Genomic DNA, 14,796 nt, shown 5'->3' on the forward strand with positions numbered 1-14,796 from the left:
ACGTGGAGTTTTTGAGCCATCAACATGGCGCCTATCATTTGCAGAAGTCCTTGCCTCTTTCCAAAATAAAATGCATAAGTACTCCATAAACCAACCAGCGTGTGCGGACCATTTGTTCTTTGCTCTGAAGCTTTCTGTAAATCTGTAATATATTGGCAGCACAAAATGAAATAACGTGTTTATTTTGAACGCGAGACAATAAATTTACACTTGAGCCGCTGTCTCGCTGAGACCATGCACGATTATAACATGTTAGACTTAATATACTCCACTAATCAATCAACCAACAATGCACAAAGTGTTTCTGAGATATTTTAGAATGCTTGGTGGTATCAACCAATACCATATTGTAGCACGTTAACCACACCTTTGGAGATTCTTCAGACAAATATCATCTATTACACCTTTAGCTTCATGACCAGCAAGGCAGCAAGTGACCTCGATTAGAAATGGAAGAGGTCGCGGTCTCGATGTGATCGTTTGGATTCTCCATTACCGAAAGCCGACGAGACTTTTGAGTAGGTATCTTGAATATTCTCTGGTTTATTCCATAAGAACTGACCGAGTGACAGTGTGACACCTAAACTTTACTCCATTTGTCCCATAATATTTTAACCTAGGATCGGACAAAACATTTCATAGGACAAATTTGTCCAGATTTATTGTCCTATAAAATATCTCGTACGATCCTAAATTACTATATTATGGGACGAAAGGAGTATCTTGCATTTCTATCCGAAAGGTACATCACCTGTGAACTACTGTTTGAAGTTGTGGTGGAAACGAGCAAATGATGGAAATTTGAAGCAAGTTGGAACAGACGTCCTAACACAATTCGTGCATGAGAATACTCCCAAGCACTAAAAAGTTTGCAGCTTTGATCACAGGATTGACGGAGTTGATACTGCTGCAGAATTGACCAATTTATACTGAGAAATTCTATGTTTTACGTACTACTGACAAATATTTTGTTCTACAAAATGGCGTCAATGAAGACGAGTGCCATTGCCATCATTTTTAGTGCCCTTATGGCTCCTTTTATTTTCTTCGTTCTGTCAAAAAATATCGATTTGAATGTGATGCCCACAGGCAAATTTCGTCTAGTAATTTTACTGGAATGTGCTAATCTCGTGCATAGAATTTGGTTGTGATTAATCTTTCTTATATAAAAAAATATATACTCAATCAAAAAAATAAAAAAAGAACGCCATAAATCATCTTATAATTAGATTTCTGACTTTTAATTTAATTTGGATGTGGATGGTAATAACGCCAATTTAAAGTCATCAAACAAAAGCAACCTGATTATGATATGAGGCTGTATCTATTTATTTTCTTAAAAAACAACCTGGAGGGGTAGAGCATGAACATGAGTTTTTGGACTATTTGTTCATCAGTTGCCTAAAATTTTCTAATACATCAATCACTTTTTAAAGGCATATAGTACGCCAAGATATGTGCACACTATATAACAACTAACCATTTCCCCTTCTCCCTCCTCCTGATTCAGTCCATTACCTATAGCGCTTGAACTGATGGCGAGACAAGGGCCTCACCTTATTTCATATTGCGCTTGTTGCCTCTATCCTACTCATTGGCGACGAGGCAATGCCTACTCTGTGCCACTCCTCCCTCCCTCTCTTCCTCCTCATCATACTCTCTTGTCTTGCTACCATTACCTCTCTTTGTCAAGTCCAGTGGAATTCCCTGCTCCACCACTCCTCCCCTGTCTCTGATGGTTCGTGCCACCAATATCTATTACTGTTGCCACCGTCGCCTAACCTCATGACCTATTCTTTACCCCCATTGCCGTCATTCACTCATGCGACTTTGGTAGCACATCATTGCCTCGTTGTTTGCTCGTCTACGGTGCCCACCACCGGTCTTCTGGGTCTTCCCTCTAAACCCGCCCTCAGTGACCCCTACCCAGTTCATCTCACCACCACCCATTCCTCTCATCACTATTAGGCAGGTATTTCCTGTCATGGTTACGGATAAGACATACCTTCTATCCTACGACTTATGAAATATACGCATACGACATACCTTCGTATGTGTGATAGATTTCTGTATACGATAAGGAAATCAACAAGAGATTATGGAAATAATCCCCACAGGCAAGTACATAACAGAGTTCTACTCGGAGAAGGTTAGGATCATACTATATCGTGCAGGGTCCGAGGTATCCGAGTTCTACTTGGAGACTAAGGGGATTCACTGTATAAATACATACCCCCTGAGGAATCTAGGGTATCGAATCATAGCACCAGCCAATCCGCCACTACAAAAGCAATCCGAATTACTTGAAGCCTACTTGCCGGTAGATCTCGTCGAGACTCTCTCGACAAGGATCTCGCCGGTAACCTCGGAATCAGTTGTTCTCTATTGTATTATGTGGATTTCCATATCTCATATAAACTGGATTAGGGCTATTACCTTGTGAGGGGCCTGAACCAGTATAATTCTTGCCATATCTCATATAATCTGGATTAGGGTTATTACCTTGCAAGGGGCCTGAACTAGTATAATCCTTGCCTCTTTGTCTGCTTGATGTTGAATCATGTAGATCCTTGTACCAACGTACTCCAATACTCATACTATCCGGTAGCTATTACCTTGCGAGGGGCCTGAACCAGTATAATCCGTATAATCCTTGCCTCTTTGTATGCTTGATGTCGAATCATGTAGATCCTCGTACCAACGTACTTCAATACTCATACTATCCGGTAGCTATTAACCTATTAAGCTAGTACCTTGCGAGGGGCCTGAACCAGTATAATCATTACCTCTTTGTCTGCTTGATGTCGAATCATGTAGATCCTCGTACCAACGTACTTCAATACTGTACTTCAATACTCATACTATCCGGTATACGGGTATCCCCTGTCGATATTTCCCATCAAGGACTAGTCAATGAGGTCAATTAAATCGCCGCGTTGGTGGGGACCTGAGGAGATGGGGCGCAGGTGGGATAGAGAGAAGAAAATATATGATAAAAGGTTGTGTGGTGGGATTCGAATCCTCAACCTCCTCATTTCATACGAGCAACCCCATCACTGAGCTATGTTGGGTTGTGTGATAATAGTGCATATCTCAAACTATATGAACTGTGTTGAGCTGGCGGTTCAACCGGTTGAACCAATCAAACCATGAACTAAGGCTACGACCAGCTCAATGTTCGGTCCGGTCCTAATAACTATGTCAATGAGTCTGGGTTGCCATCTCTCCCCGACCATCATGCTTCCCGGTAGGTTGAAGACACTTTTTAACCTATTGAATCAAGGATTGAGCGGTTTTAATTACCCGACTCGAATTATCTGTATCAAAGTTAGTATTTTATCTCTCTCTCTCTCTCTCCGTGTGTTGGTTGGGTGAGAGGACAAAAGTTTTGCAACTTGAACAAATTTTAGTTGAATTTAAATATTTTTCATGTATTTGCACAATATATTTGGCCGTATCCTATATTCCTATTGGGATCCACCGATAGATCCAAAATCTCATAAATTTGGTTCCAAGATTGTGAACCCTGAGGCAGCCAAGTTGATCCAAGCCAAGCCAAGTCACACACCGCATGCGCGCGGTAGCAACGTGCGTAAGCAAGTACACACGACTACACAAGAGGCCAGCCAGCCAAGAACCAAAGGGGCCTAGGTGGTGGAGGGGGATGGCGAGGCGTTTTTGGCCACGCAAACGCCAAAACGGAACCGTCCCGGTCGAGATCCCCCCCTCCACGTCGGCCTCCGCGCGCGATACGACCGACGGCCAGGCCTCCACACACGCATACCTATGGCTGTCCCGGCCACAGCCCCGGCGAGGAGGCCCCCTCCTCCATGTCTTCTCTCTCCCGCAGTCGCCGCTATAAATATTGCCCCCCGGCCCTCTCCTCCTCATCTCCCCTGAGCGGAGCCCAACACACACACAGACAGTGTCGACATTAGCCGTTGCAGCACTCGGGCGCGTCCTCTGAATTGCGACGGGATCCCCTCGTAAGCGATCTCCGCACCCGCTGCATGCATGCAGGCGCGTGTGGTTCTCTCTTTCCGTTTGGGTTGTGTGTGGTTTTCTGATTCGATCGTGTTCTTGGGTGTGCATACAATGATTCGTTGGTGCCGCAGCTGGAACCGGAGGAGAGAAACGGATTCCCGCGATAATTCTGGCCTCAGCTCTTGGTACGATTCGGTGGATTTGTTGATGGTCATCTAACAGGCGGAGAGATCGTTTCGCCGGGAGGAGGACGAAATCAGGGAATCGCCGAAGAACGCGCGGTAAGATGAGAGATAACTAATATTTTCTAATTTCTGCTATGCCGAATTGCCAAAAATACGATTTGCATAAGGATTAGGGGCTCGTTTTTGCTTCAATTGCTTGTGATTGTGATAATCTATATGCCTTAGGCCCGAAGTTCAATCTTTGCTCTCTTCTTTCTTACCATTTTCTTGCTTTCTGATTGGCAATGCCAACCTAAGTTGCCTTTCTAGCCCTTTCCTGTCTCTCCATACTGGTGATGGTGAATTAACGGGAAGAAGTGACAAACATGAGTCACTTGCAATGCGCATCCCAATAATGGTGATATGCCATCGTCACTGACTTCAGGTGGTGCACCTAAAGGCTAACGCTAGCATGCAGTCGTGTTCTGTTTTTCTTGTCTTTCTTCTTGCGAGGACATGGGAGTCATGTCTTGAGTGGTTGATGAGTATACTTACATTGGGTATTTACAAAAGAAACACTCGCTCGTGATTTGATCAATAGACCTACTTCAGAATTTCAGCTGATGGTTCACTCTCCAAGCGTACTGGCTAGTTTACTACTTCATCCTTTTTATAATGTAAGTCTTTCTAGCATTACCCATATTTTTATATGTGTCTAGATTCGTTAACATCTATATAAATATGAGCAATAATAGAAAGTCTTACATTATGAAACGGAGGGAGTACTCCCTCCGTCCTATTTAAACGCAACCATAAGTTTTTATATCTAATTTTAATCATTCGTCTTATTTAATTTTTTTAGATTAGTACTTTTATTGTTATTAGATGATAAAATATGAATAATACTTTATGCGTGACTTATGTTTTTTATTTTTTTAAAAAAAAAATAAATAAGACGGACGATAAAAGTTGGATACGGAAACTCACAACTGCACTTAAAATAAAACGGAGGGAGTAGTATCTTCAGAGTCCAAAACAATAGGAGGAAAAGCATGCACCTTTAGTTTCCTAGTACTGTCGAGAAGGGCTAATTGGATTCGTGCCATTAAAATGGTTTCCTAGTACTGTCTTCTTTCAAAAAAAAGTTTCAAAGTACAGTGCTAGCTGCAGCCTGCAGCTGCACTTGAGTATTTCTTTGCTAGGGAAGCGTGGGAACAAGGGACGTAACAAACCATAGTGTCGAAAGATGCTTACTTGGCTCTTGGAACACCATTGAGCCATCTAATCTATGTTGTTCTGCATCCTGGAGTTGGGCATCGCTAAAAGGAGGCCAGAGATTTATCTGAAAGTGTGACTAGATGATTCTGTGTCACCTTGCTACGTGTCCTGTCGTTCTGGATCTGTCGCGAATATTTTAAGCTTTTGCAGACATGTTAACATTATCTTTGTGGTTCTTGTGTTAAAGTTCTGTCCTTTTCCATGTACTCTCTGTCACTGACATGTTGGACCATGAGATTTTATGCCTTTATTCATGTTGAGGCTTGATCTGTACTTTGGTACTAACCATATGTATAGTACATTAAGCTTCTAGGTTATTTGCTGAAAGATTTAGATCATCACTATGTCGCTTTCTTCATGTTTTGCTTCAACAGAAAAGTTGTATTTCCTGAACTCTGAACAAACAGTACTGGTTGTCGTTCTGAATTGAACTGTAAATGCTATACCACTAGACTTGATCGATTCGTTTCTAGCGGCATGCTAATTGTTCCATTGCAGTTTCAGGTTCCCTCAGTAAAACGCCAAGATGGTTAATTTCGGGAAGAGACTGATGGCGGACCAATTGGAGGAGTGGAAAGAGTATGTTGATTTTGAACTCTGAAAGTTCCTTAACATTTTGCCATGTGGATGCACTGATCTGAATAGGGTATAAGTGGGTCGACCCGCGAACCCACTTATTTGGCCTATAAGTGGGCTTGCGGGTTGGCCCACTTACACCGATTGATATGCATAAATTAGATGTATATGTCTTTTTGAAAGAAAAAAAAGAGCATAATGTGGATGTTGCTTGATTGCCCACCATTTCCTTTTCCTTGAAGTTATGAGTGAAATTTGTGAATTGTAATATACGGAAACAGGTAGTGAAAGGAAACTGAATCCTGTACAGAAGCCATACTTCTGATCTTCTAAATATTGTTACTAATTATTTATTTTTGCTATTGTAGGTACTACATCAATTACAAAATGATGAAGAAAAAGGTAAAACAGTATGTTCAGCAGACGCAGAATGGTGGAAGAAATCGTGAACAGGTTCTTAAAGAGTTCTCAAGGATGCTTGATGATCAGGTAAAACAGACTGAATTTCCTTCAAAATGAAAGAAAGAAAAGACCTGAGTTGTTGATAAAAAATGTCGTTCTTGTTTTACCACTTAACATCAAGTTTCTTTTGTGTAGATTGAGAAGATTGTGCTCTTTCTTCTGCAACAACAAGGTCATCTTGCTAGCAGAATCGAGAAATTGGGAGAAGAGCGTGCATTGCTCATGGAACAAGCAGATGCATCCCAAATTTCTGAGCTACGAGAGGCATATAGGGAGGTTGGAATTGATCTTATGAAGCTCCTTAGATTTGTTGATATGAATGCTACCGGCATCCGAAAAATACTCAAGAAATTCGATAAGCGTTTTGGCTACAAATTCACGGACTATTACGTCTCCACTCGTGCAAACCATCCCTGTTCCCAGCTTCAGCAGATCTTCAAGCAAGTGGTAAATTCTCTTTCTTGCATCTTCGAAAACATAATTTGCGCTGTGAGGTTATATTGTTCCTTATAACTTTGCACTTGACACCTCATGTACTTACGATGCAGTTTATGGGTGCAGGGTATTGTGGCTGTAGTTGGTGCTTTGTCGCGCAACCTTGCATTTCTCCAAGATCATCAAGGAAACTTTCCATCCATCTATGATCATCCATCAATTACCTTAAAGGTACTCCATTTCTTGTTAAATGTTCACATGACAAGATCAGACATTTATGCTGTAAAATGGAGTGAACTAACTTTCCTTCTGATGCCTCAGGACCCTATCATAGAACAAATAAATCATTCGGTGCAGAAACTCACACACGCAACAAACTTACTGCAATTCATAGGGCAACATGCACTTATCATTCCAGAAGATATGCATAGTGGCTCAGAAGATCTTGTCGATGACCAGAGCTACCATTTCATGTCGCTGCTTCTGAACCTAGCAAACACATTTCTTTACATGGTGAACACATACATCATCGTGCCGACTGCAGATGACTACTCAGTCAGCCTCGGAGCAGCAGCTACCGTTTGCGGCGTGATCATCGGATCGATGGCTGTTGCTCAAGTGTTCTCTTCAGTTTACTTCAGTGCCTGGTCAAATAAGTCATATTTCAGGCCCCTCGTGTTCAGCAGCATTATGCTGTTTTTGGGTAACCTGCTGTATGCTTTGGCATATGATGTGAATTCCTTAACTGTTCTTATAGTTGGCCGGCTGCTCTGCGGGTATGGAATGTCTTGTTCTTTTTGATCTAGTACTTATGCTTTTTTTTTGTTAGCTTCCTGAAACTTTGTAATGTTTGTTGTGCTCGTTTAATCATTGCAATATAAAGCTGTTCTAGTGATCACACTGATATATGTTGTGTAGGTTGGGTTCTGCCAGAGCAGTGAACCGCAGGTACATCAGCGACTGTGTGCCTCTCAAAACCAGGCTGCAGGCATCTGCAGGATTTGTTAGTGCTAGTGCTCTTGGAATGGCCTGTGGTCCTGCTCTTGCCGGTTTGCTGCAGACAAATTTTAAGATCTACGGTTTTACATTTGATCAGAACACGTTGCCCGGGTGGATCATGTGCTTGGCTTGGATTACGTACTTATTTTGGTTGTGGATTTCATTTAAAGAGCCAGACCACATTGTTAGAGAGAATTCAGTCAACACACCGTCATCTGATTCAGGTAAAATTTCTCCGTTGCATAGTTTAAAACATAGTTTGAGAAGTTATGCCAAGGACATGATGGTAAATGCTCTGAAAATAGTAATTAAGTAACTTGCTTTGCATAGCAGGCCATCGAAGAAATAGTAATTTGGAAGATGGTCTAGCACAGCCTTTTCTCATAGATGCAAAGGAGAGTCTGGATGAAAATGGAGAGGATAATGACGAAAATGAAGAAGACCCTGAAGACTCACATAAACCAGCAACATCACTTGCTGCAGCATACAGATTGCTGACACCATCTGTGAAAGTTCAGCTATTGATCTACTTTATGCTCAAGTTTGCAATGGAAATTCTACTGTCCGAGTCGAGCGTGGTCACTACGTTCTACTTCAACTGGTCTACAAGCACCGTGGCCATGTTTCTAGCAGTTCTTGGGTTGACAGTTCTTCCTGTAAATGTCATCGTTGGGAGCTATGTCACCAACTTGTTCCAAGACAGGTAAGCATACATACTAGCACTAGCACATTAAGTTTTGTTTCCTTTTCCACTATAATCCTCAGTGTTTAATTTCCACTCGTTTCTCTTTTGTTTTCTTTAGGCAAATTTTAGTGGCATCGGAAATCATGGTCCTGATCGGCATAGCCATGAGCTTCCGTTTCACCTCTCACTACTCCGTCCCGCAATACGTCTCCTCGGCTCTCATCACGTTCGTCTTCGCTGAGGTGCTCGAAGGTAAGTGACAGTAAACAAGAGACTGAAACAGAAGTGAGGCGTGTCTGAATTTTCTGAAACCTCCATTTCACTTCTGACCCTGTGAACAAAACGATGCAGGAGTGAACCTGTCCCTCCTTTCCCGGGTGATGTCGTCGAGGCTCTCGCGCGGAACCTACAACGGCGGGCTCCTCTCGACGGAAGCCGGCACTTTGGCTCGCGTCGCGGCGGACATGACGATCACGGCGGCGGGTTACCTTGGCCAGAACAGCCTCCTGAATGTAACCCTGCTTCCGTCCTTCGTGATCTGCGTAGCTTCCATCGTCGCGACATTTTGCACCTATAACTCCCTGTACTGAGAATCTGTTCTCTCCGTCTGTATGTACAAGAAGCAGTTGACACAGTTCCTGGCCACTTGGGTGGCCTGTAAAATGTTAGGCCGATGCAGCTAATGCTGGTCTCTAATTGTCATCTGTGGAAGATTAGGTTATGTTTGTAGTAGCAGTTACTAAGTTAACAGATGATGTAAGAGCATGTTCAATAAACTCTACTGATCAAATGCTCCAAAAGCCTCTTGGACAATCCTGCTTGCACCGGACCAGCGAGTTCCAGGGCAACGGCAAGAGCATAAAAAAAATGTAGGCTCAGCGGCCAAGCAAAGGTTGTTGGAATTAATGAATGGGCCTTAGCCCACTCGAAGATTAATTCTTTGGAAAATCACAAAAGCCCACCTCATGGGATGGCATGCATGTGGAGTTTAGTACCACCTTGCTTATTCTAGAAGAGGGGGACCTCCTTAAAAGGGAGGATGCCCTCCTAGCCATTTGAAGCATGTGTGGTGGAGAGAAGAGGGGAAACACGCGCGCGCGCTCACTCGCCTCGCCGGGCAGGCGGCGCGCGTGCACGACGTACGCGTCGAATGGTCCGAAAAATTGGCTCCTCACCCTTGCGCAGATGCAGCCTCCTTTTGCAGTTTTATTTTGCTGCAAATTCGGATTCGTTTTTGTTTTGGAAACGTTCCGAAAAATCCGGTGCATGCAAACGGCATGGAGTCCGGATAAGTTACGCGCGACTTATCCGGTTCGGTTACGCGCAGTAGAGATCGTGCGGGCGCCCTGATCAAGCGACACTTCTCTATATAAATCGACCCGCCGTCTTCACGCCACACACGCGAAATCAATCTAGGGTTTGCCTCCTACTCTGTACTGCGCCGTTGCTCGTAGACTACTCCATCTCGCTCGCCGGCGTGTACTGGCGATCGGGAGAGCAGGTCTCCGGAACCTCTGCCTTCGACGTCCTGCACCGGGAGAAGGCGGCAATAAGGTTTTTGGGAAGCGCTTCGCGCGACTGCTCCCTGTTCGTTCGCGACGGCTCGCCTTCCTCTTCGCTCGCGTGTTTCGTGTCTTCGTAGACGCCTGCGAAAAGTTTCGACCAAGCAGCCGGTCTTTCCGTCATCTCGGTACGTGTTCAATATGTTGCGCATATTTGATCTGTTCATGTTATACTGTGTAGTTTACATGTGTAGATCTAATGATGCGTTCATGCTAGTTTTCATCTGTGATGTCATGATTTATTTATGGAATAGATTAAATCATTATATGCCTATAATCTCAACAAAGGTTAATTGGTGCGGATCAGAGTGAAGTGAGGTGATCACCGGTGGTTTTTGCCGTTTTGGTTTCTTAATTCTGAGTCCTTTCTTTCGTCACACTCATGGCATGCTCAACATAGGACGACTCAGTCAAGTGTGCATAGACTATAGTAGAGAAATACTTCTGCGGAGCGAATTATTAGAGCATGCATCTGGTGCTGAAAATTGTCTACATGGTCGCCAGTGATCAGAATTCAGACATTATACTGTTCTATGATAATACTCCAACAAACACCTGTGTTCATATATATCTGACTAAAACGGTATATGTTGCACGTAGTGTGCGCTTGTGGTTTGTGGTGTATGTGTGTGTAATCGAGAAAGAACAGTTTTTAATCTGACATGTGCCTGTAGTTTGTTGTTTTATGATGCTACGACATATCATCTTCAGAAATGCATTCTGACAACAGATACGCTCTGGATAATTACGCCATAAACCGAGGATGGCGTATTTCAATCTTACGTTTCCCACATCTCCTCTCATTCGCCTACAAAATAAGCAGACAAGCACGGAGCAGAGGTGATTAACATATCCGAATCTGTCGAACACTTGAGCTGACACAAAGGCTGCGGAGCATGAAGGCCGGAGGCCGGTTCCACTTGCACCAAACCGTACCAAACCAGACTAACGGCCCATGCAACAACGGTTTCTTTAGCAAACCATTCATCTCTCGCCAGTATATAAGCACACCTGATCCTGTACGCCAAACACATCAAACACGACGCACATTCCTGATCTCGTCAGCACAGACGCAGACGATGGCATTCCTCGTTGCCACGACCCTGTTTCTGTTTGGGCAGCTACTGCTGTGCTTCTCTCAACAAGGTGATCAGTCTTGTTTTTTGATTTCTTGGTCCGTCTGAGTTTTACTGATTCTTGTAACCATGGTGTGTGTGTGTGTGTGTGACAGTGCGAGGTGTGAACTACACGTTCATGAGGGAGGCGGTGGAGGCGCCGGTGATGGCGTACTACGACTACATCATCATAGGCGGGGGCACGGCGGGGTGCCCGCTGGCGGCGACGCTGTCGGAGCGGTACCGCGTGCTCCTGCTCGAGCGCGGGGGCTCGCCGTACGACGACGCGCGCGTCCTCAACATGGCGCACTTCGCGGACGTGCTCGCGGACACGTCCGGGGCGTCCCCGTCGCAGCGGTTCGTGTCGGAGGACGGCGTGATCAACGCGCGGCCGCGGGTGCTGGGCGGCGGCAGCTGCATCAACGCCGGCTTCTTCACGCGCGCGGGGCCCGGCTACGTGAGGGCCCTCGGATGGGACCCCAAGGAGGTGGTGAGCGCGTACCAGTGGGTGGAGGACGTGGTGGCGTTCCAGCCGGAGCTGGGACCGTGGCAGGCGGCGCTGCGGAGGGGGTTGCTCGAGATCGGCGTCGTGCCGGACAATGGCTTCACGTTCGACCACATCCTCGGTACCAAGGTCGGTGGCTCCATCTTTGACGCGCAGGGACGGCGGCACACGGCGGCGGACTTGCTGCGTTACTCGCGCCCCGACGGCATCGACGTGTTTCTCCGTGCTAGAGTGGCCAGGATCGTGTTCTCTCGCAAAGGTGAGGCCATGTCACGCATAATTTAGCAAAACCACATTTTTCTTGTTCAAAAGCTCGTGTTACCAACATACCGGTAAGTTTGTTAATTATCGACGGCAAGTTAATTGTTGTGGCACTGGCACGCACTTGGTGCCGCTGCGCTGTACTGCTATAGTAGTTCGCGCGCACTGAAAACGCGCGAGATTTGCAGGGACCAAGCCCGTGGCGCGTGGCGTGCTGTACCACGACGCGCGGGGTGGATCGCACATGGCGTACCTCAACCATGGCGCTAGAAACGAGATCATCCTGTCAGCGGGGGCGCTGGGCAGCCCGCAGCTGCTGATGCTCAGCGGCGTCGGCCCCGCCGACCACCTCGAGGAGTTTGGCATCAGCCTCGTCCTCGACCACCCAGGCGTCGGGCAGGGCATGTCCGACAACCCCATGAACGCCATCTACGTGCCGTCGCCGTCGCCGGTGGAGCTGTCGCTCATCCAGGTGGTCGGCATCACCAGGTTCGGCAGCTACATCGAGGGCGCAAGCGGGTCCGACTGGAACAGCCGCACCTCGGGCGCCGCCGCCGCCGCCGCCGCGCAGGTGCGGAGCTTCGGCATGTTCTCGCCGCAGACGGGCCAGCTCGCGACGGTGCCACCGAAGCAGCGCACGCCCGAGGCCATCGCGCGCGCCGTGGAGGCCATGAGCCAGGTCCCCGACGCGGCGCTCCGCGGCGGCTTCATCCTGGAGAAGGTGCTCGGCCCGCAGTCCACCGGCCGCCTCGCGCTCCGCAACCTGGACCCCGACGACAACCCCACCGTCAGCTTCAACTACTTCAGCCACCCCGACGACCTCCGCCGCTGCGCCGCGGGCATCGCGACCATCGAGCGGGTCATCCGGTCCAGGGCCTTCTCGCGGTTCGCGTACCCGAACTTCGCCTTCCCGGCGACGATCAACGTCACGGCCGAGTTCCCGGCGAACCTGATGCGCATGCGCGGCGGCAGCGACCCCAGGGCGCTGGAGCAGTTCTGCCGGGACACAGTCATGACCATCTGGCACTACCACGGCGGCTGCCAGGTCGGCAGGGTCGTCGACCGCGACTACCGTGTGCTCGGCATCGAGGCGCTGCGCGTCATCGATGGTTCCACGTTCAACGCCTCGCCGGGGACTAACCCGCAGGCCACCGTCATGATGCTTGGCAGGTATACTCCTATCTCTCTGTGTTCAACTGTTCATTGGTTGATTTCGTGCCAGGAATGTTCTTTGCATAGTTCAGTGGTCAACCTGATGTATCCTTCGTGTCTGCAAAAATCTGACAGGTACATGGGAGTCAAGATCCAAAAGGAGAGGATGATAGCTGAAGGATCAGGAATAGAACCATAGTCAGCTTCTCTGCATGATACACGAGCGCGCTGCATTTGCTAATTTCTCTCTGGATTATCTTTAGTGATCATCCTATAGATCGGAAATGCTAATTGTAATCGTTGAAATTACATTATTAACTAATTTGCACGATTGTGAATGCTATGCTACCTATAAAGAATGATGTGGTGTTTGTCACTAAATTTACTGACGCCAGAAACTTTTTTGTTCTAGAATTATGATATGCCGTGATACTTTCATGGTTCCATGTCCTGGAGTAACGAGTGCATTCCAAACCTTAATTATAACCTAGTTTGCCATTATGCATAAACTGAGTGCTTGATATGCCACACTAAGCGAGTACTTATCTGCAAAATTAACGGTCACTGGACACTGGCGATCAGGGTGATAGGGGTCGATCTTAAACGGTCAAACAACGAACCGTCAGTTTGTACTGACGTGTGAGAACCTTGATTTGAACTGACAATTTCACTCAAACTATTTGATACTTCCCTTCTTTTTTTTTTTTATTGTAACGGGTTCAATCAAGCCAACGCCGATGTACTGTACAAGCAAGTATTCTGTATTCATGTACTGTACTCGTTACGTATTTTGTGTGGTAATGGTAGCGTCATAATGTCTGAACATGCTCTACATATTGTCAGATTGAAGCCTCCAATCACTCTGAAATCAGTTACTCTTTGCATGTAAGGTTTGTTTTTAAGCCTTTATAAGATGTGTAGGTAGTCTGTCATCTTTGTACACGGTTTCGCTGTCTTTATTAATGCCGGTGCAGGTACCGTGTTGCTTTTCTTTCTTTTTGGTTTTAATTTTGAGTTGATCTTCAGGGACCTTCAGGGTTCTCTTTCCAGCAGAGCTCTGGCTGAATACCTTTCTCTTTGGGATGAACTTCAATCGGTGGCTGTCCAGGAGGGTGTGAGAGATTCGGTGGTTTGGAGGTTTGCTACTAATGGAGTTTTCTCTGTGTCCTCAGCCTATGGTCTCTTCTTTCTTACCTCAACTAAGTGCCCTTTTGAGGAAGCAATTTGGAAGACCAAAGCGCCGGCGAGAGTCAGATTTTTTTCTTTGGTTGGCAGCAAAGGGCAGATGTCTGACTGCGGATAATTTGAGCAAAAGGGGGTGGCCGCATAATCCTGACTGTCTTCTTTGCTTGTCGGCACCTGAAGATTGCAAACACCTTTTCACCAGCTGCGCCTACACCAACAGGGTTTGGTCACTTTTGAGAACTTGGCTGGGTATTGGCTTCGATCTGCCTGGCCGAAGTGGAGAAGAACTGGCGGTTTGGTGGCAGCGTGCGCGCAGTTGTTGTCGGCCCAGCTACAGAGATGCTTTTGACTCATTCTTCATGTTGGTTTGCTGGCGGATTTGGAAAGAACGGAATGCTCGAGCCTTCGATCAAAAGGAGAAAACTGTGGAGTC

The 14,796-nt window shown here is 46.3% G+C and overlaps 2 protein-coding genes across 6 annotated transcripts; both read left to right on the plus strand.

The window, feature by feature from the left end:
• The first annotated feature begins 3,844 nt into the window (after positions 1-3,844).
• Positions 3,845-9,483, plus strand: LOC127761103 (SPX domain-containing membrane protein OsI_08463). 5 transcript variants are annotated; one of them, XM_052285327.1, is made up of 12 exons: positions 3,845-3,986; positions 4,116-4,265; positions 4,761-4,825; positions 5,925-6,005; positions 6,371-6,491; positions 6,600-6,911; positions 7,026-7,130; positions 7,221-7,675; positions 7,818-8,122; positions 8,229-8,601; positions 8,702-8,835; positions 8,935-9,483. In XM_052285327.1, exons 4-12 carry the CDS (start codon positions 5,953-5,955, stop codon positions 9,171-9,173), a joined length of 2,097 nt encoding a protein of 698 aa, XP_052141287.1. In that variant the 5' UTR covers positions 3,845-3,986; positions 4,116-4,265; positions 4,761-4,825; positions 5,925-5,952; the 3' UTR covers positions 9,174-9,483. The 5 variants fall into 5 exon arrangements, with proteins under 5 accessions (XP_052141287.1, XP_052141288.1, XP_052141286.1 ...); XM_052285328.1 differs by having other exon boundaries at positions 5,931-6,005; XM_052285326.1 differs by lacking the exon at positions 4,761-4,825 and having other exon boundaries at positions 5,931-6,005.
• Positions 9,484-11,194: 1,711 nt separating this feature from the next.
• Positions 11,195-13,553, plus strand: LOC127763219 (protein HOTHEAD-like). The gene is made up of 4 exons (XM_052287859.1): positions 11,195-11,291; positions 11,377-12,024; positions 12,215-13,196; positions 13,314-13,553. The coding sequence occupies exons 1-4, from the start codon at positions 11,225-11,227 to the stop codon at positions 13,375-13,377; spliced, it is 1,761 nt and encodes a 586-aa protein (XP_052143819.1). The 5' UTR covers positions 11,195-11,224; the 3' UTR covers positions 13,378-13,553.
• The last annotated feature ends 1,243 nt before the right edge of the window (positions 13,554-14,796 follow it).

The sequence above is a fragment of the Oryza glaberrima genome, chromosome 2, assembly GCF_000147395.1.
Source record: "Oryza glaberrima chromosome 2, OglaRS2, whole genome shotgun sequence".
Classification (NCBI taxonomy): Eukaryota; Viridiplantae; Streptophyta; class Magnoliopsida; order Poales; family Poaceae; genus Oryza; species Oryza glaberrima.